The sequence below is a fragment of the Somniosus microcephalus genome, chromosome 6 (assembly GCF_052327205.1).
Source record: "Somniosus microcephalus isolate GS21.2 chromosome 6, FLI_Smic_1.0, whole genome shotgun sequence".
NCBI classification, from domain to species: domain Eukaryota; kingdom Metazoa; phylum Chordata; class Chondrichthyes; order Squaliformes; family Somniosidae; genus Somniosus; species Somniosus microcephalus.
In genome coordinates, this window is record NC_140992.1 from 271,101,236 (window position 1) to 271,127,375 (window position 26,140).

Genomic DNA, 26,140 nt, shown 5'->3' on the forward strand with positions numbered 1-26,140 from the left:
TTTCCCAGTCTCATCCTCTAAGGGACCAAGATTTACTTTAGCCACCCTTTTTCTTTTTATATAACTATAAAAACTCTTACTATCTGTTTTTATATTTTTTGCTAATTTACTTTCATAATCTATCTTCCCTTTCTTAATTAATCTTTTTGTTATTTTTTGCTGTCTTTTAAAGTTTTCCCAATCCTCTATCCTCCCACTAGATTTGGCTACCTTATATGCCCTTGTTTTTAGTCAAATACTATCCTTAATTTCTTTACTTAGCCACGGATGGCTGTCTTTTCTTTTACACCCTTTTCTTCTCAGTGGAATATATTTTTTTTGGAAGTTGTAAAATAACTCCTTAAAATGTACACCACTGATCATGTATCGTCTTACCCTTTAATCTATTTTCCCAATCCACTCTACTCAATTCCGCTCTCATACCTTCATAGTCTCCTTTATTCAAGCTTAGCACACTTGTTTGAGATCCAACCTTCTCACCCTCTAATTGAATATGGAATTCAACCATGTTATGGTCACTCATTCCAAGGGGATCCTTTACTAGGACATTTTTAATTAATCCTGTCTCATTACACAGGACCAGATCTAAGGTTGCTTGCCACCTGGTCGGTTCAGTTACATACTGCTCAAGAAACCCATCCCTAATACACTCAATGAACTCATCCTCAAGGCAGCCCTGCCCAATTTGATTTGTCCAATTAATATGATAGTTAAAATCCCCCATAATTATCGATGGTCCCTTATTACAAGCCTCAACTATTTCCTGATTGATACTCCATCCAACAGAGTTGCAACTGTTCGGAGGCCTATAGACTACACCCACTAGTGTTTTTTTCCCCTTATTATTCCTTATCTCCACCCAAACTGTTTCATTATCCTGATCTTTTGACCCAATATCATTTCTCTGTATTACAGTGATTCCTTCCTTTATTAACATAGCCACCCCACCTCCTCTTCCTTCCTGCCTGTCCTTCCTGATCGTTAAATAACCTGGTATGTTTAATTCCCAGGCATTGTCACCCTGCAGCCATGTTTCTGTAATGGCCACAAGATCATACCCATATGTAGTTATTTGTGCCATTAACTCGTCTATTTTGTTATGAATGCTACGTGCATTCAGATAGAGAACTTTCAAATATGTTTTGTGACACTTAGTTCCTGCTTTTGCCCTTTTTATTACTTTACCTTTTACTCCATACCTTCTGCCCCTTCCTGACACGCTCTGGTTTTTAATTTCCCCACTGCTACCTAAGTCTATGACCTTCTCTGTTGTCATTTTTATTATTTGCTCTCTTGATGTTGGGTGAGAAGGTTGTGGGTTTGAGCCCCATGCCTGGACTTGAGCACCTAATTCAGGCTGACATGACCTCAGGACACTGCAAAGCTCTTTTGAAGTACTTTTGAAGCATAGTTACTGTTGTAATGAAGGAAATGTGGCAGCCAATTTGCACAGAGCAAGATTCCACAAACAGCAGTGTGATAATGGCCAAATAATCTGTTTTAGTGTTGGCGATTGAGCAATAAATATTGGTCAGGACACTGGGGAGAACTCTCTTGCCCTTCTTCAAAATAGTGCCATGGGATCGTTTATGTCCATCCGAGAAGGCCTCAGTTTAACATCTCAACCTAAAGATGGCACCTTCTGACAGTGCAGTGCAAGTAAATTCTAAATTTAAAAAATCTCTAACAGCAATTTACTACCTGTAGGAGTGAGACACCACAGTTCCATTTGTTCCCTTTCTGGGCGATTGATTGGCGTTCCAGAAACATAAATTTCCTCATTAAAAATGTACTTACACTCTTACCCTCAGTACTAGACTGGAGTGTCAGCCTAGATTTTGTGCTCAGATCCTTGGAGTGGGACTTGAACCCACAACCTTCTGACCCAGAAGCAAGAGCCACGGCTGACACTGCACTTTGTGCCCTTATATCCATCAGACTTTGAAAAGAGTTTCATTCCTGCCAGTTCGGACTGGATATGAACCGAGGACACTTGGGAAAAGAGCAGTGTCCCAATCCATTTTTTTAATTAAATAAAGACAGTGCCCCTTTGACATTTTTTTCTTTACATTTGTTGATTTCCGCCCCCCCCCCGAGGGAATATTGCTGCTTAGACAGTGAGTGCTGAATGCATCATTGGAAGAACTGGCAGCAAAGAGTGCGAGTGGGTGTGGGAGCTGAATTAACATCAATAAATGTGCAGTCATCAGCTTTCAGATGTCTTATTATTTCAACAGTGCATGTTAATTCAGTTTCCTTTTATCACTGGCACTTTTCAAACCACTTGCCACAATAACGTTGTCAAGATGAAAGTGGCAGGTGCGGCGATGACAAAGGGTTGAATTCCACACCCTTATTTGGGGAGGCTCATCTCGCTCCCTCTCACTCTGCTGGGCAGGATACAAGAAAAGAGATGATCCATCTGATGATCCACCTGTCACCTCTGGTCTCCAACTTCTTTCCCTCTATCCTTTCTTATGACTGTCATATTTTATCAACACTATCATCGACATTGTACCGCTGCGCTTTCTTCTTTTGTTGCTGCTGTATTCCAAATAGGCTGCGTTCCTCCTCCCTCCTTTCTCACTGTGTTGAAACAGCATCTCATTGTGCTGCCTCCTACTCAAACCTATTGCCTGAAAGGAGCCCAATAGAGCGTAACTCCTTACCTGCCTGACTCTCCCCTTCCTCCCACAAGCTTTAAACCCAAGCATCGGTCTCGCTTCCTGCCTTCTCATCTCTTCTGCCACCTCAGCAGTGTCCTGTATCTTGACCCTTTCACCGTGGTTTCTCAATCAGTACTAGCTCTCCCCTGGCTTGGGCACTTCCAGATCAGCCTCGCAGCTTCACCAAAGCTTTGGCTCACGTAACATTGACAGGAGCCACTCTGAAATACATGATGTTCAAATCCTCTCTTCCATCTCCTCCACCCTCCCACCCCAATTATGACCCAGAATTTGCTGGGGCGGGGCATCTCGCAGCGTGCCCCGTCAGTTTGACTTTTCCCTTCACCCATCAGCTCGAATAAAATTAGCCCTGTGACTTGCTGGAAGTGCGATCTGATAACGGCGCAGGGTAGGGCAGCAGGGCATCTGGGGCCTCAGTGAACGAAGGGACCAACAGTCTATAAGAACATAAGAACATAAGAAATAGGAGCAGGAGTAGGCCAATTGGCCCCTCGAGCCTGCTCCGCCATTCAATAAGATCATGGCTGATTTGATCCTAACCACCAATCCACTATGACAGGACTATCTCCTGAATCCAACAGAATTAGACACACGAAACAGGAGCAGGATCAGGCTACATGGCCCCTGGGCCCGCTCCGCTACCCACAGGGCCATGACCGATCCGAACCTAGACTCATGTCCAAATTCCTGACCGCTCCCCATAACCCTTAATTCCCTCTTCTTCTAGGAAACTGTCTATATCTGTTTTAAATTTATGTAATGATGTAGCTTCGACAGCTTTTTGGGGCAGCATATTCCATGGACCTACCACCCTCTGAGTGAAGTAGTTCCTCCTCATCTCAGTTTTGAAAGAGCAGCCCCTTATTCTAAGACTATGCCCCCTAGTTCTAGTTTCACCCATCATCTGGAACATCCTCCCTGCATCCACCCAATCCACCCCCTTCACAATCTTATATGTTTCAATAAGATCGCCTCTCGTTCTTCTGAACTCCAATGAGTAGAGTCCCAATCTACTCAACCTCTCCTCATATGTCCATCCCCTCATCCCCGGGATTAACCGAGTGAACCTTCTTTGTACTGACTCGAGAGCAAGTATGTCTTTTCTTAAGTATGGACACCAAAACTGTATGCAGTATTCCAGGTGCGGTCTCACCAATACCTTGTACAACTGAAGCAACACCTCCCTATTTTTATATTCTATCCCCCTAGCAATGAAAGCCAACATTCCATTGGCCTTCTTAATCACTTGCTGCACCTGCATACTAACCTTTTGAGTTTCGTGCAGCAGGACCCCCAGATCCCTTTGTACTTCAGTACTTTCCAGTTTCTTGCCATTAAGATAATAACTTGCTCTACGATTTTTCCTGCCAAAGTGCATAACCTCACACTTTCCAGTATTGTATTCCATCTGCCAAATCTCTGCCCACTTGCTTAGCCTGTCTATGTCCCCTTGCAGGTTTTTTATGTCCTCCTCACTCGCTACTTTCCCTCCCATCTTAGTATCATCTGCAAACCTTGATATGTTACACTCGGTCCCCTCCTCCAAATCGTTAATATAGATTGTAAAGAGTTGGGGACCCAGCACTGACCCCTGCGGAACACCACTGGTTACTGATTGCCAGTCTGAGAATGAACCATTTATCCCAACTCTCTGCCTTCTGTTAGATAGCCAATCCTCTATCCGTGCCAGAATATTACCCCCAATCCCGTGATTTTTTACCTTACGCAATAATCTTTTGTGTGGCACCTTGTCAAATGCCTTTTGGAAGTCTAAATACATTACGTCCACTGGTTCACCTTTATCCACCCTATATGTTACTTCCTCAAAGAACTCCAGCAAATTTGTCAAACATGGCTTCCCCTTCATAAAACCATGCTGACTTTGTCTTATTAAATTATGATTATCCAAATGTCCTGTTACTGTCTCCTTAATAATGCACTCCAAAATTTTACCTACCACAGATGTTAGGCTAACCGGTGTATAGTTTCCAGTCTTCTGTCTACTGCCCTTTTTAAATAAGGGTGTTACATTAGCAGTTTTCCAGTCTGCCGGGACCTTTGCTGAGTCCAGGAAGTTTTGGAAGATTATTACCAATGCATCCACAATCCCTACCGCCACTTCCCTCAAGACCCTAGGATGTAAGCCATCAGGTCCAGGTGATTTATCCGCCTTGAGTCCCATTATTTTACCGAGTACCACTTCCTTAGTGAGATTTAAGGATTGAGAAAAACACAGAGGAATGATAGAGAAGGAAATCGGGTAAATTAGAGTCAAATCTCTTTCTGTACCTGTGCCAAATCAGGTACATAAGAGAAATAAAGAGAGGGAGTGATAGATTGGATTAAGAGAGACAGAGAAAAGAGACAGAAAGGAAAAGTAAGAAATATGAAAAAAATAACTTTTGAAAATCTCTAACAACAATTTACTACCTGTAGGATTGAGACTCCACAGTTTCAATTGATCCCTTTCTGGGCCGGAATGATTGAGTGGCATTGCAGGGACATAAATCTCCTCATTAAGAAGGTACTTACGCTGTTAAGTGCCAGCCCTACCTTTGTGTGGCGAGTTTAATGGACAGTTAATGCACGAATGCAGCAACTTCATGAAACTCACGGGGAGGTTGAGGGCCAGCTGCTGTTTTCACCAGGCGAACGGCGGTGCGGCGCAAATCATCCAGCAATTTGAGGCGATTTGCAACTCACGGCGTATCTCTTCCTCGCCACAAGTTGCTGAACGATTCACACATTAATAACAGCGAGCACCGTTAAACTTGTCGGTATTTTGGCAGCAAATTCTGGGTTAATATGTCAACGGAATGCCTTCGAAATTGAACATAGACCCAAAAATAGCATGTAAGGTCTGCATGCTTAAAATGAAGGTTATCTCCCAACAGGTAGAAGATGTGTTGCATTCTTTTTGAATGATACCGATGGATGACTTGTACAGGATGAAATCCCAATTTACTTCCTCTGTAGAAGAATTTTCAATGGAGAATAGTTCACTTGGAAGGAAGTATTTTTTGTTTTTTCTTTAGCTGCAAGAGAAAATTCTGCATTTTAAGAGTCACAAACGCAGTTGCTGACGGACATGGGGGCTTCCAAGTTTCAGTGTAGTTACACTGGTCCCTCCAACTGGGATTGGTCTGGTAACCCCTGTGGAAAAGAATGAGACTTGAGCAGAATCCAAGGGAGTGCAGGGCGGTGGGGTGCTGCATTTCTATAGCACCTTTCACAACTGCAGGGTGTCCCAAAGCGCTTTCCAGCCAATGAAGTACTTTTGAAGTGTAGCCGCTGCTGTAATGTAGGAAAGGCGGCAGTCAATCTGCGCACAGCAAGCTCCCACAGGCAGCAATGCAATAAAGATCAAATCAGCTGTTTGAGTGATGTTAGTTGAGGGATAAATATTAGTTAGCCAGGACAGCGAGGAGAACTCCCTTGCTTTTCTTCAAAATAGTACCATGGGATCGTTTATGCCCACATGAGACGGCAGTTTTACATCTTATCGGAAAGTCGGCACCTCCAACAGCGCAGCACTCCCTCAGTACCGCACAGGAACTTCAGGCTGAGATTTATGCACTCAAGTCCCTGAAGTGAGGTTTGAACTTATGACCTTCTGACTCAGAAAGCAAGAGTGCGACCCACAGAACCACGGCTGACACAGGAGAGGCGACAATGAGGATGCAGAAAGAGGGAGAGCGTATCAGACTGCATCGGAGCTTAGAAAAAAAATAAAGGCTGAAGCATTATTATAAATCTTGTATACTGCAAATTTTAAATTGTCGGTTTATAAATAATAAAACCATTGATTGCAAACAGCGCAATCACCGTGTACAAATCACCCCGGAAATTCTCCAGAAAGAAAATGCAGGAGTGTTTTAATCTTGCCATAAGCAATTCATCAGACTCAAATGAAAAAAAAAATTATGTGTAAATCATTGACACTGACTGACTTATCAAAGCAAGCTCTAACAGACCAGAGAATTAAGAAATATCTGAGACCCGTACTCTATATGCACTTGTCAAAAAGAAATGTCACTTCAAAACTTAGCCTCTTTGTAAATTACTGTGAAAAGCTGGGTTCAGCACAGTTTAGTTTTCGTCTTGCTTTACTGCGGACCTCTCAACAGTGACATTTGGAAAGCTGCAGAGGTCCTTCACATAGCACTGCTGAATTCTACTCACACACAAGGAAGATCAGGCTATATAGTACCATGAAGTACAACAATCCTATCTGACTAATCTCCTCCTTGGAGAGACCTAATTGTGTCACAGAAAATATCACTCCAGTCACACATGAAGGAGATCGTCAATCAAGGAAAGGTCTATTTTTTTTTTAAACTTCACCACTCGCCGCTGCCTTTGCCTCCTTTGTGGCGGTTAGGAATACCTTTAGTGAAATAAAGCCTAGGCTGACCTGATAGTTGCACTGCATCCTTCACTCAGAATCAGACTGCAGCAGTTGATACAGGACAGTAGTGTCACAAGAATAGCGGAGACGAAGAACCACAGTGGCTGGAGTTGTGAGATTAAAGATGGAGAGCACGGGTTTAAAATTGATAAGCTCATGAAGGACTGGATGGCCTAAAATTATCTCCTTTTTTTAAGGCTCAGCTCTATCAGCGCTATTCACTCCCTCCTCAAGAGACATTCCTGTTGGAATGCCCCCTGCAGAAGAGACACTTGCATCCGCGTTCCTGCAGTCTCACAATCTCCAGATCTGCCTTTCCATTGTGTCAGGTGAGGGATAACAATTCTGAGTGATGGACCTCTTTTTCCCCCATTTGCAAGGAATAGGACTTGTGGAGAAGAGCAAAACCAGAGACCATCGATATAAGATAGTCGGGAAATCAAAAAGGGATTTCAGAAGAAACTTCTTTACCCAGAGAGTGGTGAGAATGTGGAACTCGCTACCACAAAGAAAAAAAGGAGGACTTGCATTTATATAGCGCCTTGCACGACCTCAGGAGGTCCCAAAGCACTTTACAGCCAATGAAGTACTTTTGAAGTGTGGTCACTGTTGTAATGTAGGAAACGCAGCAGCCAATTTGCGCACAGCAAGCTCCCACAAACAGCAATGTGATAATTGACATAAGAAAACTACTAGGCACTTGGTCTAAGCGTTAAACAAAGCTTTAATCAACTGTTTTACAACATGGAGGTCTAGTTGTGTCCTTCACTAGTTCCTGTTAAGAATGTCCTGCGCAAGCTGGGCCCGTGCCCGAGTATTTATACTCTCCCTGGACAGCGCCACCCATAGGCTGCTCATTATTATTTCATAAGTCTTACTTTCATGAATGACTGATTCATGTCAATAATGATTAGATAATCTGTTTTAGTGATGTTGATTGAGGGATAAATATTGGCCCCAGGACACCGGGGAGAACTCCCCTGCTCTTCTTCGAAATATTGCCATAGGATCTTTTACATCCACCTGAGAGAGCAGACGAGGCCTTGGTTTAACGCCTCATCTGAAAGATGAGTAGTTAAGGCAAATAGTATAGATGCATTCAAGGGGAAGCTAGATAAGCACATGAGGGAGAAAGAAATAGATTGATATGCTGATAGGTTAGTTGAAGAAGAATGGGAGGAGGCTCGAGTGGAGCATAAACGCCGGCATTGACTGGCTGGGCCAAATGGCCTGTTTCTGTGCTGTATATTCTATGTATAGTATGTAGAAATCTCTGCATCAAACTACTCCAACGTCTAAATCTGACAGACATCATGCTGAAGGAAAAATTTCCTAATTTATTACGATTTTTCCTATCACTTGCTACCAGCGCCTCCACTGCAAAATATCTTTGCATTCTTGACTCCAAAAACCTGCCTATAAATAGTTGCTTTGTGCCTTTTTTTATTTGATTCCTGTGTTTGTAATGGAGGGAAATCCTTCCTGGTGTGCAGCGCAGTAATCTAGAATATGAGTTGCCTTTCTCAATGCACTGTAATTGGATAGGCAGCTGTGGAGACATAACTTGACCAATACGCTCCAGAATCAGAGGATGTCTTTTGTTCCCTCTCTGCGCTGTTACTTGTGTCACTGGAGATATAATAACCCTGCCAAGTCAGATATTAGTTTGTACTTAACATCACTTAGAGCTCACTCTGCCTTCATCCATCACCTTAGTCCCTCAGTAGTTACACAACAAACTAACATTTCACTTTTTTCTCTTCCATATGCTACCCTCCTTTCCTAAAGGTGCTGAATTATGTTGGGGTATAGTTCCCTTATTATATCACCCAACCCTCCATCACTTCACCCAATCCCTTGGTACCTCAGCCAATCCTTCATCACTTCACTCAATTCCCTGGTACCTCACCCAACCCTCCATCACTTCACTCAATTCCCTGGTACCTCACCCAACCCTCCATCACTTCACCCAATCCCCTGGTACCTCACCCAACCCTCCATCACTTCACCCAATTCACTGGTGCCTCACCCAATCCTTCATCACTTCACCCAATCCCCTGGTATTACAAAATATTACAAAATATTTACAGCGCAGAAACCAGCCATTCAGCTCAACAGGTCCATGCCAGTGTTTATGCTCCACACGAGCTTCCTCCCACCCTTCTTCATCTCACCCCATCAAGACATCCTTCGATTCCTTTCTCCCTCGTGTGTTTTTCTAGCTTCCCCTTGAATGCACCTATGCGATTCACATCAACCACTCCCTGTGGTAGCGAGTTCCACATTCTAGCCACTCTCTGGGTAAAGAGGTTTCTCCTGAATTCCCTATTTGGGGTATATCGCCCATTACTTTGTTACTTGATTAGAGCATCCATACGGTTGCCTCAGCTGAGATCTACAGCCTAATGAAACCTTGGAGCTGCCTGGTGAACATAAGAACATAAGAACATAAGAAATAGGAGCAGGAATCGACCACTTGGCCCCTTGAGCCTGCTCCGCCATTCAATAAGATCATGGCTGATCTTGGGCTCAAAGCCACTTCCTGGCCCGCTCCCCATAACCCTTCACTCCCTTATCCTGCAAAAATCTGTCTATCTCCACCTTAAATGTATTTAATGACCCAGCCTCCACACTCTCTGGGGCAGAGAATTCCACAGATTTACGACCCTCTGAGAGAAGAAATTCCTCCTCATCTCAGTTCTAAAAGGGCGACCCTTTATTCTGAAACTGTGCCCCCGAGTTCTAGATTTTCCCACGAGGGGAAACATCCTCTCTGCATCTACCTTGTCGAGCCCCCTCAGTATCTTATATGTTTCAATAACATCGCCTCTCATTCTTCTAAATTCCAATGAGTATAGGCCCAGCCTGCTCAACCTTTCCTCATAAGACAACCCCCTCATCTCAGGAATCAACCGAGTGAATCGTCTCTGAAATGGCCCATGGCTCAGATTGACACCTTGAGTATTGTGTGCAGTTTTGGTCGCCTTATCTGAGGAAGGATGTTCTTGTCATGGAAGGAGTGCAGCAACGATTCAACAGACTGTTACCTGGGATGGCAAGAATGACGTATGAGGAGAGATTGGGTCGATTGGGCTTATATTCGCTGGAATTTAGAAGAATGAGAGGGGACCTCATTGAAACTTATAAAATTCTAACAGGACTAGACAGACTAGATGCAGGAAGGATGTTCCCGATGGCGGGGGAGTCCAGAACCAGGGGTCACAGTCTAAAGATAAGGGGTAAGCCATTTAGGACAAAGATGAGGAGGAATTTCTTCACCCAGAGAGTGGTGAACATATGGAATTCTCTACCACAGAAGGCCGTTGAGGCCAATTCATTAAATATATTCAAGAAGGAGTTAGATATATTTCTTAAGGCTAAAGGGATCAAGGGGTATGGGGAGAAAGCAGGGACCAGGTACTGAATTTGGATGATCAGCCATGATCTCATTAAATGGCAGAGCAGGCTCGAGGGGCCGAATGGCCTACTCCTGCTCCTATCTTCTATGTTTCTATGACACTGAGCGGCGCACCTGTCAACCAAGAGTTTGGGGCAGCATTCTGAGATGGTGGCCCTTGATAAGAACGCTTTATGCCACACCATACAAATAAACCTATTACTTCTGGGAAAACTGCAAAAAGCATCATTTATATCACAAGTGTGGGAATAAACTTTGAGGTGATAAATTTTCATTCTCACGTACACCTGGTAAATAAGATGGATGTAGTGACTGCTGTGATCACCCTGTCAGGTGAAAACACTCTTTTACACCTCAGTGTGATATAACACTCATTACGCGGTACGGTAATGCCCTGAATAGAACCGCCCCTCTCCAACTGTTGCCAGAAAGCTACTGCACTCAGCCAGTTGCATCAGTACTACTGCCCATTGAAACTGGTAAAGGGCATTTATTTTTATGTTTACAAGCTGTCATCAAATTCGGCAACGTACTGAAAAGACATTTTCAAATGGCTGGGAAGCCTGCCTGCTCTTCATTAATGATTAATGTTTTCCGTCTCTGCTGCAATCGGCAGACTTTATTTAACTTCTCGGCTAAAAGAAGTCACCTTCCGACAGTTCAACGCTCCGTTTGTCCAGTGCCAGAGTGTCGGCCTAGATTAGGTGCTCATTTCCTAAGGCTTCAAACCACAATCTTCTGATCTAGAGTTAATGATGCTACCAAACTGACATTGATAGACAAGCTAATGATAAATAATATCCCAGTTTTAAAGTCACGACAAGCTGCAAGCAGTCTATAACTGGGAATACAAGAATTTATAGGAACAGCAGACAGCCAAGAGTCTCAATAAGCCCAACCCTTTTTGATAGATCAATGTCATCTACCCAACTTCCTATGAGATCTCTCAAATCCTTCCCATTCCAGATACACATCTCTTGAACACACTATGGTCCTGTCCACACCAATGTTCTTCCCTGATAAGTTATTCCTGGGATGAGAGGGTTGTCCTATGACAAGAGATTGAGTAGAATAGGCCTATATTCTCTAGAGTTTAGAAGAATGAGAGGTGATCTCATTGAAACATAAAATGCTTAGGGGGCTTGACAGGGGAGATGCTGTGAGGCTGTTTCCCCCTGGCTGGAGAGTTTAGAACTAGGGGCAGCAAGTTATTCCCGTGCCATGTGCATCACAGTGAACCCTGCTGTGACCTCACCTCACCCACAGATGCGCAATTTTCCAGTCACTGGATGGCGATTAGGAACCCAGGATGGATTTACATCACCCCGGCTGATGGACACCAAGGACAATTTTACGACCACCCAGCTGAAATAGGCACTTGGTAGTGCAGTGGTTATAGTGTTATAGTCATAGTCATTGTCATAGAGTCATAACGGCACAGAAGGAGGCCATTCGGTCCATCGAGTCCGTGCCGGCTCTCTGTAGAGCAATCCAGTCAGTCCCATTCCCTGCTCTATCCCTGTAGCCCTGCAAGTTTATTTCCCTCAAGTGCCTATCCAGTTTCCCCTTGAAAACATTGAGTGTCTCCGCTTCCACCACTTCCGTCAGCAGCGAGATCCAGATCCTCACCACTCGCTGTGTAAAAAAGTTTTTCCTCACATCCCCCCTGTATCTCTTGCCCAAAACCTTAAATCTGTGTCCCCTAGTCCTTGTAACATCAACTCGTGGGAACAGCCTTTGCCCGTCTAGCCTATCCAAACCCGTCATAATCTTGTACACCTCTATCAAATCACCCCTCAACCTCCTTTGCTCTAATGAAAACAAATCCAACTTTTCCAACCTGTCCTTGTAGCTAAGATCTCCCATCCCCAGAACCATTCCGGTAAATCTTCTCTGCACCCTCTCAGTGGCCTTCACATCCATCCTAAAGTGTGGTGATCAGAACTGGATGCAATACTCCAGTTGTGGCCAAACCAACTCTTTATAAAGGTTCAGCATAACTTCTCTACTTTTGTACTCAATACCTCTATTTATGAAGCCCAAGATCCGTAATGCTTTGTTAACCACTCTCTCAATAAGTCCTGCCACCTTCAGGGACCTATGCACATTAACTCCCAGGTCCCTCTGTCCCTACACATTCTTTAAAACTGTGCCATTAAGTGTCTATTGCCTCTCCCTGTTTCTTCTGCCAAAATGCATCACCTCACATTTCTCTGTACTAAATTCCATCTGTCACTTGTCTGCCCATTCTGCTAGCCTTTCTATGTCCTGTTGTAGTCGATATCATCGGCACGGTTTGCCACACCCCCAAGTTTGGTGTCATCGGCAAATTTAGAAATTCTGCTCTGTATTCCAATATCCAGGACATTTATATATATCAAAAAAGGCAGTGGCCCCAGCACTGACCCTTGGGGGACACCACTGTCTACCATCCTCCAGTCTGATAAACAGCCATTTACCACAAATTGCTGTTTTCTGTCCTGAAGCCAATTCCTTATCCAAGCTGCCACTGACCCATCTTTTCCATGAGCCTCAATTTTGTTAACCAGCCTTCTATGTGGTACTTTGTCAAACACCTTCCGAAAATCCATCTAGACAACATCCATTGCATTCCCTTCATCAATCCTCCCTGTTGCTTCATCAAAAAATTCAATTAGATTAGTCAAACACGATCTGCCTTTTACAAATCCGTATTGGCTCTCCTTAATTAGCTTAAACCTTTCCAAGTGTCCAATATTTTTTTCCTTGATTATGGTTTCTAAAACTTAACCCACCATTGATGTTAAACTGACCGGCCTGTAGTTACTAGGATTGTCCTTACACCCTTTCTTGAACAATGGTGTCACATTTGCCACTTTTCAATCTTCAGGCACCTCCCCCACATCTTGGGAAGATTGGAAAATTATGGCAAGCCCTTCCGCTATCTCCTCCCCCAATTCCCTGAACAACCTGGGATGCAAGCCATCTGGACCAGGCGACTTGTCCACTCTAAGCATACCCAGCCTTTCTAATACATTCTGTCTATCAATTTTCACCCCTTCCATTGCTTCTACCTTTTCTACCTTTATCAATATTTTGTCAGCATCCACCTCCTTAGTGAACGCCGATACAAAGTACTCATTGAGTATTTGAGCCTTGCCCTGCGCCTCTAAGCACATATCACCTTCTTTGTCTCTAATAGGCCGCACCCCATGTTGGTAGAAGATTTATTTTGCTGGGCGAGTAATCCTGAGGCCTGGGCTATTAATACCAGAGAATGCGAGTTCTAAATCCCACCAAAAGTAGTTCAAGAATTTGAATGTGGCTGTTTCCCCTGGCTGGAGAGTCTAGAACTAGGGGGCATAGTCTCAGGATAAGGGGTCGGCCATTTAGGGCTAAGATGAGCTGAAATTTCTTCACTCAGAGGGTTGTGAATCTTTGGAATTCTTTACCCCAGAGGGCTGTGGATGCTCAGTCATTGAGTATATTCAAGACTGAGATCGATAGATTTTTGGACATGAATGGAATCAAGGGATATGGTGATCGGGCGGGAAAGTAGAGCGGAGGTCGAAGATCAGCCATGATCTCATTGAATGGCGGAGCAGGCTCGAGGGGCCGAATGGCCAACTCCTGCTCCTAATTCTTATGTTCATATTCCACAGCTCAGTTATTCTTTGAGTGAAAAGAGCTGCCTGGCTTTCCATCATACTCCTAATTTACCTGGACAGAACTACTTGCCACTCCTGTTTCACCAGCTTCCCAATACTTGCCAGCAGCAAGCGACTGAGATCGCTCAGCAGAGCCAGGATAGGAACAATTCCCCCGAATGTCACCTCCATCTCTTTAGAAATATTTCTACTTCTGTCACTAGGGGAACAACACATCCTAAGAACTACATTTGTCTACTCTTTAAGATGCATGTTTTATAATCGTAAGAAAATTGGAGAGGAAAAGCCATTTAACGCTTCAATCCCACTCCACCTGGAGTCCAGATACGATTGTCATTTTTATAATTTTAGCACTTTAGTGTCAGCTGTGGCTCAGTGGGTAGCACTCTCGCTTCTGATGTCAGAAGGTTGTGGATTCAAGTCCCACTCCAGAGACTTGAGCACAAAAATCTACGCTGACACTCCAGTGCAGTGCCGAGGGAGTGCTGCATTCAATCACAGAATCCCCACAGTGCAGATGGAGGCCATTTCGGCCCATCGAGCCTGCACCGACACATATCCCACCCTATCCCCGCGTATTTAATCCCCTAACACTAAGGGTCAATTTATCATAGCCAAATCAACCTAATCCACACATCTTTGGACTGTGGGAGGAAACCGGAGCAAACCCACGCAGACACAGGGAGAATGTGCAAACTCCACACAGACAGTTACCCGAGGCCGGATTCGAACCCGGGTCCCTGGCACTGTGAGGCAACAGTGCTTACCACTATGCCACCGTGCCGTCTTTCAGATGAGATGTTAAACCGAGGCCCCATCTGCTCTCTCAGGTGGTCCCATGGCACTATTTTGAAGAAGATCAGTGAAGTTCTCCCCGGTGTCCTGGACAATATTTACCCCTCAATCAACATCACTGAGCCAGATTATCTGGTCATTATCACATTGCTGTTTGTGGGCGCTTGCTGTGAAAAATGTGGCTGCTGTGTTTCCTACATTACAACAGTGAGTACACTTCAAAAAAAAGTACTTTATTGGCTGTGAAGCGCTTTAGGACGTCTGGTTGTTGTGAAAGGTGCTATATAAATGCAACTCTTTCCTTCTTTAATGGGCGGTAATCTTCAATGCCAGTTTTATGTCCAGGCAGCCAGTTGAAAATAAGAACATAAGAAATAGGAGCAGGAGATGGCCATTCGGCCCCTCGAGCCTGCTCCGCCATTCAATAAGATCATGGCTGAACTTCTACCTCATCTCGACTTTCCTGAACTATCTCCATATCCCTTGATTCCCTTAATATTCAAAAATCTATCAATCTCTGTCTTGAGTATACTCAACGGCTGAGCCTCCACAGCCCTCTGGGGTAGAGAATGCCAAAGATTCACTACCCTCTGAGTGAAGAGATTTCTCCTCATCTCAGTCCTAAATGGCCGACCCCTTATTCTGAGACTGTGACCCCTGGTTCTAGACTCCCCAGCCAGGGGAAACATCCTCCCTGCATCTACCCTGTCAAGCCCTGTAAGAACTCTGTATGTTTCAATGAGATCTGCCCCAAAATTCCTTCCTGTCATTCCCCAGAAGATAAAATCCAGCAGAACTGTTTATCTCACCCTCAACCCCCTTTACTCAACAGCTATTTATCTAGCTCCTTTTTAAAAGTGCCTGTTAACTGAATTTTCTCTGGGAATCTGTTCACTAACCCTTGGTGGGGAGAGAATAAAAAAGATCCTCTGCTCCCCAGCCTTGCTTGTGAATTCTGTACTGGGGTCCACTAATCCTGTGCTGATTGTCCGAGTTAAATCGCTTGCTTACTTCAATAATTTGCTTTCATTGTTTTAAAGACACGCACCTCAGTCCTTCTGCGAGTCAAAATATATTTCATTGTTCAAGTCATAATATAGTTCTCTCAAGACTGGAATAATACTGGTCAGTCTTTTCTTTCATTAAGTATGTATAAAAATGACTGTGTCAGCATGACACGCATTCATAAGATTATTGGCCCAAATCTTGCTGGAAAGATAATGGCGAGATCACGATGCATGCCATTATTAATGCGCAAATCAGGCAGCAAGTCCAGGCGAAGAAGAGATACGCCGTGAGTTGTAAATCGCCATAACTTGCCGATCGATTTGTGCTGCTTTGCCTTTTGCCTTGTGCAAACGGCATCTCGCCCTCACCCGCCCCATTATTATTAAAAACTTGCTGCATTTGCGCGTTCAACTTGAAATAAACTTGCCGCAGAAACTTAGAGATGGTACTTAACGGTGTAAGTACCCTTTTTAAGATGTGATAATTGTTAATGCCATGCCAATCAACCACTCCGGCCCAGAAAGGGAACAATTTAAACTGTTGAGTCTCATTCCTGCAGGTAGCAAATTCTTCTTAGAGATTTAAAGGAATTTATATTACATTTTTTTCTTTCATTCCCTTTTGTTCTTTTTTCTCTCTCTCTTAATTCAATCTTTCTTTCCCTCTCTTTATTTCTCTTTCTGATTTGACCCTGTTTCCTGCTCCATCGTTCCTCTGTTTCTTTCTCAATCCTTTAACCTCACTGGCATAGGATACAGGCTGTTAGTCCCGTCGTTCACCAAGGTCCAGATCCCCCGTTATCGGCTCGCACTTCCAGGGCAAAACAATGTTGGAGCTGCAGGGTAAGGGACAGAGTCTAACTAACGGGGAACAAAGGGACACAGTCTAACTAACGGGGAACAAAGGGACAGAGTCTAACTAACGGGGAACAAAGGGACACAGTCTAACTAATGGGGAACGCCGTGAGATGCCCCACTCCAGCAAGATTTGGGGCCGTTTTATTGCCCGGCGATTTCCCGTGTTAAGACCGCAAAATAAATTAATTTCATAAACGTACCCTGCCAACGAGTATAGGTTCGGGACCAGAAAATTCTTCCAGCACAAACATTTGATTCCAGACCCAGCCCCTCTTGGCACGATTGAGAGCTCCTGCTTCGCCATTCAGCCCATCGAGCGTCAAGACGGCCCCGTCCTGTAAACTCTGCGGAGGGTCCAGCGGGATTGACTGCACGAAAGGAAGCACGCTAATCCATGCCAGCACCAACCGAGTCCGGGTGTCCGTCAGCATCGTTCCCAGTCTCTCAGGCATTATTCCGTCGATCTCTGAGGAGGTTTTGGCGAGGCGGGGGGATGGGATGGGAGGGTCAGGGGGGGGGACGGGGATGGCGGGAGAGATAGCGAGAAACCGAAGCGATCCTCAGAATAATGCTCCTGATTGCTGTGGTCCTTTCCGCTTGAAAGCCACCAAGTTTGTCACGTGGTAAGTTCGGCTTGTTTGGACAGTTCCTTTGCTGCTGTGTTTATAAGATACTGAGTGTAAGGAAGAGAGATGCCTTTAACCTATCAGAGGAGTTCATCGGCTTGCTCGTTCACGAGAACGTTCTGGAAACATAATAAGAGAGAGAGTCATTAGTTTACTTGCTTGTCACTAGAACAGAACCTTTACCATTTCACATCTTTAAGGGGCACTTAGAATCATAGAATCACAGAAGGAGGCCATTCAGCCCATCGTGCCTGTGCCGGCTCTTTGAACGAGCTCTCCAATTAGTCCCGCTCCCCCCCTGCTCTTTCCCCATAGCCCTGCAAATTTCTCCTTTTCAAGTATTTATCTAACTCCCTTCTGAAAGTTACTATTGAATCTGCTTCACCACCCTTTCAGGCAGCGCGTTTCAGATCACAACAACCTTCTCTATGGAAAAAGTTGATTGGCAAAACTTTTTATTCATTTACTTACAACAATGTAAGCTTCCTTATAAATAAACTATAATCTACTTCAAGCGATCATAATGAAACTGGCATATGCCTCTTCTCCCTCCATCCCATTCAATCTCATTGAAACTTATAAAATTCTAACAGGACTAGACAGGCTAGATGCAGGAAGGATGTTCCCGATGGCCGGGGAGTCCAGAACCATGGGTCACAGTCTAAGGATCAGGGGTAAGCCATTTAGAACTGAGATGAGGAGGAATTTCTTCACCCAGAGAGTGGTGAACCTGCGGAATTCTCTACCACACAAGGCAGTTGAGACCAATTCGTTAAATATATTCAAGAAGGAGTTGGATATATTTCTTGAGGCTAAAGGGATCAAGGGATATGGGGAGAAAGCAGAGACAGGGTACTGAATTTGGATGATCAGCCATGATCTCATTAAATGGCGGAGCAGGCTCAAGGGGCCGAATGGCCTACTCCTGCTCCTATCTTCTATGTTTCTATGTTTCTATCCATCTGGCACAGACCTGTTGGGCCGAATGGTCACTTTCTGCGCTGTAAGTTCTATGCACTACAAAATTGTTTGAGAAACAATTGTTTTGGAAAGACGGTGCCTTAAATAATCTGATTAATACTCGTGCTGGGCTATGATTCCATGGTATCTTGCCCAGGTGGCCATGTATTATGATGTGAACAAGACAGTGAGTAGCAGCAGGCCAATTGACCGTGGGGATCATCACCACCAAACCAAATTCTGATCCTCTCCAGATGTTCCACACACGCCCATTTTTCAATATTAGCGGGGTCGCTGGTTGCTGATCAGGAGCAGAGATGCTGGATGAATATTTCACCCTCCCTGAGTTTGCCAATTGTAGGAAATTTCTACCTCTGGCCTGAGAAAGCAAAAGAAAGACTTGCATTTCTATAGCGCCTTTCACGACCACCAGACATCCCAAAGCGCTTTACAGCCAATGAAGTTCTTTTTTTTTGAAGTGTAGTCACTGTTGTAATGTAGGAAACGCGACAGCCAATTTGTGCACAGCAAGCTCCCACAAACAGCAATGAGATCATGACCAGATAATCTGTTTTTAATGATGTCGATTGAGTGATAAATATTGGCCGGGACACCGGGGAGAACTCCCCTGCTCTTATTCAAAGTAGTGCCGTGGGATCTTTTATGTCCACCTGAGAGAGCAGACGGGGCCTCAGTTTAACATCTCACCCGAAAGACAGCACCTCCAACAGTGCAGCACTCCCTCAGCATTGCACTGGGAGTGTCAGCCTAGATTTTTGTGCTCAAGTCTCATGGAATGGGACTATAAACCCACGACCTTCTGATTCACAGGGTGAGCATGCTACCCACTGAGCCATGGCTCAAAGAGGCCATTAATTCAGCACACACCATGGATCAAACCTGGGACACTTTCTGGTCTGTATGACTCAATGCAACACCCGCTCGTGCATTTACCCACTTAGGCACCAAGTGAGCAAGCCCACAGTTTAGTGAAGAAAGCCGATGCTTCGAATTGGATTCTGAAAGAATTTGGGGGAAAAATTCAGTACCTTAGCGCCGCCTGTTAGTGCCAGCAGATGGCACTAATGGGGCACTAGAGCATTAACGCCGGAGCGCGGTAAATCCAACGCTGCACGAAAAATCCTGCCCCACCCCCGCACAATGTCGCCACTAACAATTATCACCGGGAGCCTCAATGCCAAGTGGATTGTGATGTCAATGAGTGTGCAATGCTCACTGAGTGCCCGATGTGTGAAATTGATTGGCGCCACCTACCTTAGCGCCTGGAGTAAACAGTGACAGGGAGAGCTGGCGTGAAGCACCTGGAAGCCAGCTCCAGGGATGTTATTTAAAGGGATCATATGTAATAACTCACAGCTGTCAGGTTAGTGGAGTTTCAGTGCTTTCTTGTCAGTTTCACATAGTCCAACAGCCTCATTCCATAATTTCAAGGTTATTTAGTATTAGGAGTGTTGTGGCAACTAAAATGTAGCTACATTTATTCTTAAGAAAATCAAACTGCCACACTTGGTTACATTAATGGGGGCTGTAATGGCAGTCGAACTCGCCCTCCAGGATCTACAGCGGAGGGAGCAGAGGCAGCGAGAAAGACTGGAACATGTGGCCAGAGGGAGGAGGAGGGCCATCAGGGCTCTCAACAGGGGGCCGTATCCTCCGAGGGTATTCCGAGAGCACTTCTACCTCCAATTAAGCGAGGAGCAGTGTATTAGAAGGCTCCGCTTCAACGAGGAGGTGGTCACAGAAATCTGCCATCACCTGCAATCAGACCTCCAGCCTCTGATCAGGGCAACCACAGCTCTCCCAGTGGCAGTCAAGGTCACCGTCACCTTCAATTTCTTCGCCAGTGGATCCTTACAGTCTGCAACAAGAGACCTAGCTAATATCTTGCAGTTTGCCATCCATCGCTGCATCCAGGAGGTCACAGAGGCTCTCTACAGTAGCAGAAAGGATTACATTTCTTTCCCCATTACCAGAGAGAAGCAGGATGAGCGTGCGTGTGGCTTTGTCAGGATAGCGGGATTCCCCAAGGTGCAGGGCACCATTGACTACCCATATGGCTTTGCGGGTGCTGCATAACAATCCTGAGATCTTCTGTAACTACAAAGGCTACCACTCACTTAAGGTGCAATTGGTGTGTGACCACAGGGAGCTAATCCTCAATGTCAAGGCCCGCTATCCTGGCAGCAGCCACGATGCCTTCATCGATCACATGGGTTCGGGTGGATGCAGAGTGATAGAAGATTTGAGGTTAGGATCAGATCAGCCATGATCTTATTGAATGGTGGAGCAGGCTCGAGGGGCCGATTGGCCTACTCCTGCTCCTATTTCTTATGTTCTTATGTTCTTATCCTGCGCCAGACTGGTGTGCCAGCACTCTTCCAGCCACCATGTCAAACTTGTGGCTGGCTGCTCGGAGACAAGGGCTATCTGCCCTCCATCTGGCTCATGACTCCACTCCGCAAACGCAACACTCCTGCCCAGCACTCATATAATGAGAGCCATGCTGCCACCAGGAACATCATCGAGCACATCGGGGTGCTCAAGCAACAGTTCCACTGCCTTGACCGCTCGGAAGGAGCCCTCCAGTACACGGCTGTGTGGTTGTCCCATTTTGTCGTGCTCTGCTGCATGCTCCACAACTTGGCCATCATGAGGGCCCAGCCCTTCCCACCAGGGATTGTGGGATGACCTCAGGAGGAGGAAGAGGGAGAGGAGGAGGAGCGAGGAGGCAGCCACTCAATTGGCCTTCTGGAAGGGGGGTCCGTGACCGCCTCATCAGACTGCGGTTCGAATGAATTAAACCCCAGATCCCCTTTGCTCACCACATCCCCATCATTCCATCCCTGTCACAGGCCATACCACAGCGCAATGCTGAAATAAGACACGCCACAAAAGAATCCAAACTGAATTAATAAATTTACCAAAAATCAGTGAACACATATTTACAACAACAATATTAACTATTCACACTTGAGCAATCCCTTAGTGCCTCTTGTTACTGTGTCTTTGCCTACTCTGGTGCTCCTACGAAGTGTTGGCCCAGTGGCTGCAGCACGACTGGTGGAAGGCTGCTGAGTGTCCGTGCGGGAGACTTCAGATGGCCTTGCAGGATACCCTCGACCAGCTCTGGGCCTGGAAGGACCGGCTGTAGACTGCACCGCCTCAGCATGGGCGGCAGCAGTCTGGGCTGGCTGGATGACACGTAGCGACAAGGGCAATGGTGGAGTGGCAGTGGTGGGAGCAGGAATGCTGTCATCCTGAGAGAGGACAGCAGGTTCCTGCTCCACTGACCCACTGCCACTCCCCCGGGGCAGCACTTCAGCATCCCTAACAATCTGTTGGAGCACAAATTGCTGGCCTGCTACGATATCGTGAATGACCAGGTTGCTGGTGGTAGACCCAGCCACAATGGCCGCAGTCAGAGCTTGCATGGCATCAAGTTGAGACTGCATGAGAGCAGTCTGAGAATCGATGCCACCAACCATAGACTGCATTACAGCACTAAGCCGTTGCGTCACTTCCACCTGTGCTGCAATGGAAGCTACCAGATCGCCCATCACACGCAGCATCAGGTCTGGGTTGCCATGGTCTCTCTGGGAGTCTACCATTCTTTGCAGACTGGAAATGATGGGCTCCATGGTATGCGCAGAGCTCTGTGCAATGTTGGAGGTGAACTCCTCCACGCTCCTTACCATTGCTGAGAGGCTCTCGGGCACCCTTGTCATTGCACCTATCATCTCTGTGTACATACCCATCAACTTTCTTTCAAACGCCTCCCAGTCGAGGTCCTCATCTGAGTCCTGTGCAGCAGAACTCGCGCACGACGTTGCCCTCTGGGGAGCTGGTCCCTGAGCTATCCTTTCCCTCTGGCCTTGCTGAAGCCCATTCATCCCCAGTACCTCACCCTGTGCAGATCCTGCTACTATACTAGCCTCTAAAGAACACATAGTGCCAGTATCTGAGTTGGTGCCTGTGGGTGAGACATGCAGTGACGCGGTGTGTTCTTCCTCCTCCTCTTCTCCTGCCTCGCTCTCTATGGTGCCCTCAGGACAGGCTGCTCAGGTGCTTGCTCATTATCTGAAAGCATAAAGGCACAAGAGTCGGGTTAAGGTGAGGTGAGGGCGGGCAGGAAGGGAGAAATGCATGCATGCAGCATGATTAGCTGGAAAGTGCGAAACGCTTGTGGGGTGAGGGGGAAGTGGGATGTGAGAAGAAGGAGTAGGGATGAACATACCATTGTTGTCCCTAAGGGGGTCAACGTCGCCGGTGACCACGGCACCCATCACCTGGCGCCCAATAATCTATTTTCCAGCACAGACAGTGGTTGGGTGTCGGCTTGTCCCCCCCCAACCCCCGTGCACTCCTGGTCCCTCCTGTTGTGAGCCACCTTGGCCTGCAAGAGAAAGGATAGTGTGTGAGTGGGTGTGGAGCAATGTGTTTGGGTGGTGTGCCTGCAATAGTTGAATGACTGTCATTATGTGCAAGGTGTGAGATGTGGGTGTGAGTGTTGGTAGGTAGAGATTGTTGATGGATGAGTTCTGGGGGTGTGGTGTTTTTGGCAGTGTGTGAAGACTGTGGTTCAGATGGTGGTATGTAGCATTTGTTGAAGCATTCATTCACCCGAGTGAGGTCATTAGATTTTTTCCTAAACTGTGTGTGGGCCCTGAGGACCACAGTGCTCTCTGAGAAGGTGTTGTGGTGTGGATGACTTGCTGCAAGGGCCTCCTGCCATTTGTCGGTTAAAGCACCGCCCTCCATCTCTTCACAGCGAACACCAATGCCTCCAAAGCTTTATTGCAGAATCTACGGGCTCTCTTCCTGGGCTTGAATCTGCCATGAGTACATCTGCTTCAGTCCTCCGGTTCCTTCTCCTTGACCTGCTGCTGCTTGCTGAGGCAGCTGCACAGCCAGCAATGCTGAGAATGATGTTCTGCAGCATCAATGAACCTCCCCTTTAGGTACTGATAATAGCCTGTGGCAATCATGACTTGCAATTAGATTGCACCTGATATTGGTCCACCCTTTGAGTGTAACATCAATGAGCTTGGGCTTTAAGACTTGAGTTAGGACTCCAATCATTTCTTTGAGCAGTGAGTAAAAATGTTGTGTGCAGTCTAAAGCATTAGTGGCTGGCGCTAATTCTCCAACTTTTCTAATGATACCGCCCATTCCTGGGCTATAATGAATTGCTAGCCTTTTGACACTGAGCCACGTAAGGAAATATTTGGACAAGTGACCAAAACATTGGTCAATTATGGTCCATTTAAGGAGCGTCTTAAAGGAGGAGAGAGAGGTAGAGAGGTGGACAGTTTTAGGGAAGGAATTGCTGAGCTTAGGGGGCTTGGCAGCTGAAAGCATGGCCACCAATGGCGATGAAAATTGTGCATGTGCAAAAGACCAGAATTGGAGGAGCACAGATATCTCGGGGAGGGGGCGGGGGGGCTTGTTGGGCTGAAGGAGATTACAGAGATAGGGAGGGGCGAGGCCATGGAAGAATTTGAAAACAAGGATGAGAATTTTAAAAATCGACATGCTGCCGGTCCATAAACATCAACAGTGTCATCTGTGGCTCAGTGGGTAGCTCTCTCACCTCTGAGTCAGAAGGTTGTGGGTTCAAGTCCCACTCCAGAGACCTGAGCCCCAAAATCTAGGCTGACACTCCCAGTGCAGTGCTGAGGGAGCGCTGCACTGTCGGAGGTGCTGTCTTTCGGATGAGATGTTCAACTGAAGTCCCTGTCTGCTTTCTGAGGTTTGTGAGAGCTTGCTGTGCACAAATTGGCTGCCATGTTTCCTGCATTAAAAAACAGTGACTACACTTCATTGGCTGTAAAGCGCTTTAGGACGTTGGATGGTCGTGAAAGGTGCTATAGAAATGCAAGTCTTTTTTTTCTTTAACTTTCCTTAAGTTCACTTGTGCTAGGGATATGTTCTGCTAATGTAACCTTTCTATAAATTGAGATATCTGCAAAAAAAAACTCCTTAGCATATGAAGTGATTAAATGTATGCTTTCATTAAAAGGATTAAGAAATCCTCCTTCATTCCAAGGATAAAGGCAATCAATGTAAGTATAGATTCTCAGCCCACACACTACATTACAGGTCAGCTATTTAATTTCTTTCCAACAGCGATGCATTGATTTCAAAACGTAGTCTCCAGCTGTAAGACCTTAAACATTTATCAGAGAACTTCTGTTTAGAAATATCGGGACAGTAATATTTACTTGGCAGGAGCAGGGCTCTCATTCCAGCGAGAAGAAGGATCTGAAGAATTTCCAATAAGATAATGGGGTAGAGTTTCTTCTTGAAATTGCTCTGGTTAGATCAAGTTTCTGCTAAAATTCATTTCCATAATCACAAACGTAAAATCTTCCCTCAACCAATGCATTCGGGCAGCATAACAGAACGTAATTGTTTCTTTTTTTTTTCTTCTTTCCATTAAAAGATATTCCTTGATGTGTTTTAAGTGCGGTGAACTCGAGCAGTTTTATTAATGCAACTGATATGGATTCATCACCAAAAATAAGTATTTTTAGTTCCACCTGTAAGTGGCCTGATTTAAAAATCATTGAGACCGACTTAAAAGAGACTATAACAAACCATTTAGTAGTTTAGTTGCTGTACATGAGTCACTATCTCAGTAAATTAAATGGACCAGATTTCCCGACCCCCACCGGTGCGTACGAGGTGTGCGCACACCCGTAGGGGGCCTCGCAAGTGCCGGTTTCAGGCATGCGAAGGGCACGCGCTGAAAACCGGCATTGGCGATCTGTCCAGAATCCTCTTGACAGATCCTCCACCTGCCCGGGGGATGGGCCTCCGCGGGTGGGGAGTTACGCTATTTGCCCAACTTCCGCCCGCTGAGAGGCCGTGGAATTCATACGCCTGGTAACAGCAGGCGCAAGGCCTGTTTTTACCAGCTTAAGAGGGCTGAAAACTAAAAATTACCTTTGATAACTCATCTATAAATTAAAAATACTCTTCAAAAAGGTAAGTTTATTTTTAGCCCCCTAAAAACATTTAATTTTCTTTTCAAAAAATATATTTTTTTAAATATTTAATTAAATGGAATTTTAATTCATTTTAATTATGTAATAAAAAAAAAATTATTTAATGTTTTAGTGTGTTTTTAAATGTGATCCCCATTCATACTTTTGACAGTTCTGTCCCTACGGACCTGTCAGAAGTATGAAGGGGGATTCCCTTCTTTGATTGGTTCGCCTGGCCCACATGTACCCAGGGGCGCTCGCGAACCGCATGCGCCCCTGGGACACATGGGCCTCTGCGCATTTCCAACAGGAGAGGCCCAGGAGCGCAAGCCTCGGGATCTACGGAACCAGCTGGTAGGTTCGTAGATTTTTTTTTTCCGATGGGAGGCCTCCGCCCGCAGGAAAGCCTCCAATCGGAAATTCAGGGCCAATATGTTTTTGATATGTAAAACGTGCCGACTGGCAGCCTCAGAAAATGAGCGCAATTTGAAGAACCAGCTTAACCGGCAGAATCTCGCAATTCCCACCCGGGGCATTGGTTTTGTGAATGGGGCCAAACTTTGGGCGAATTGAGTCTTGAACCAGCGTAAAAGATCGCGGAAAGCGCAAGCGTAAGTGGTTTCGGGCGTAACTCACTTACATTAAAAAATTCCCCGATCTTATCCACTGGTTTGGCCGGTTCCGTCCGGGTTGTGCTGATATTACTGATGTCAACGAGCAGAAACTT

General features: G+C 45.6%; 1 protein-coding gene across 1 annotated transcript in view; it reads right to left on the bottom strand.

Annotated features, from left to right (window-relative positions):
• LOC147116724 (cadherin-8-like) overlaps window positions 1–26,140 on the bottom strand; it is a 265,237-nt gene that overhangs the window by 218,740 nt on the left and 20,357 nt on the right. Inside the window, exon 2 of the mRNA XM_085991845.1 lies at window positions 17,021–17,565. Coding sequence (XP_085847971.1) covers window positions 17,021–17,272 — 252 coding nt within the window. The 5' untranslated portion in view covers window positions 17,273–17,565. The remainder of the gene's footprint in view (window positions 1–17,020; window positions 17,566–26,140) is intronic.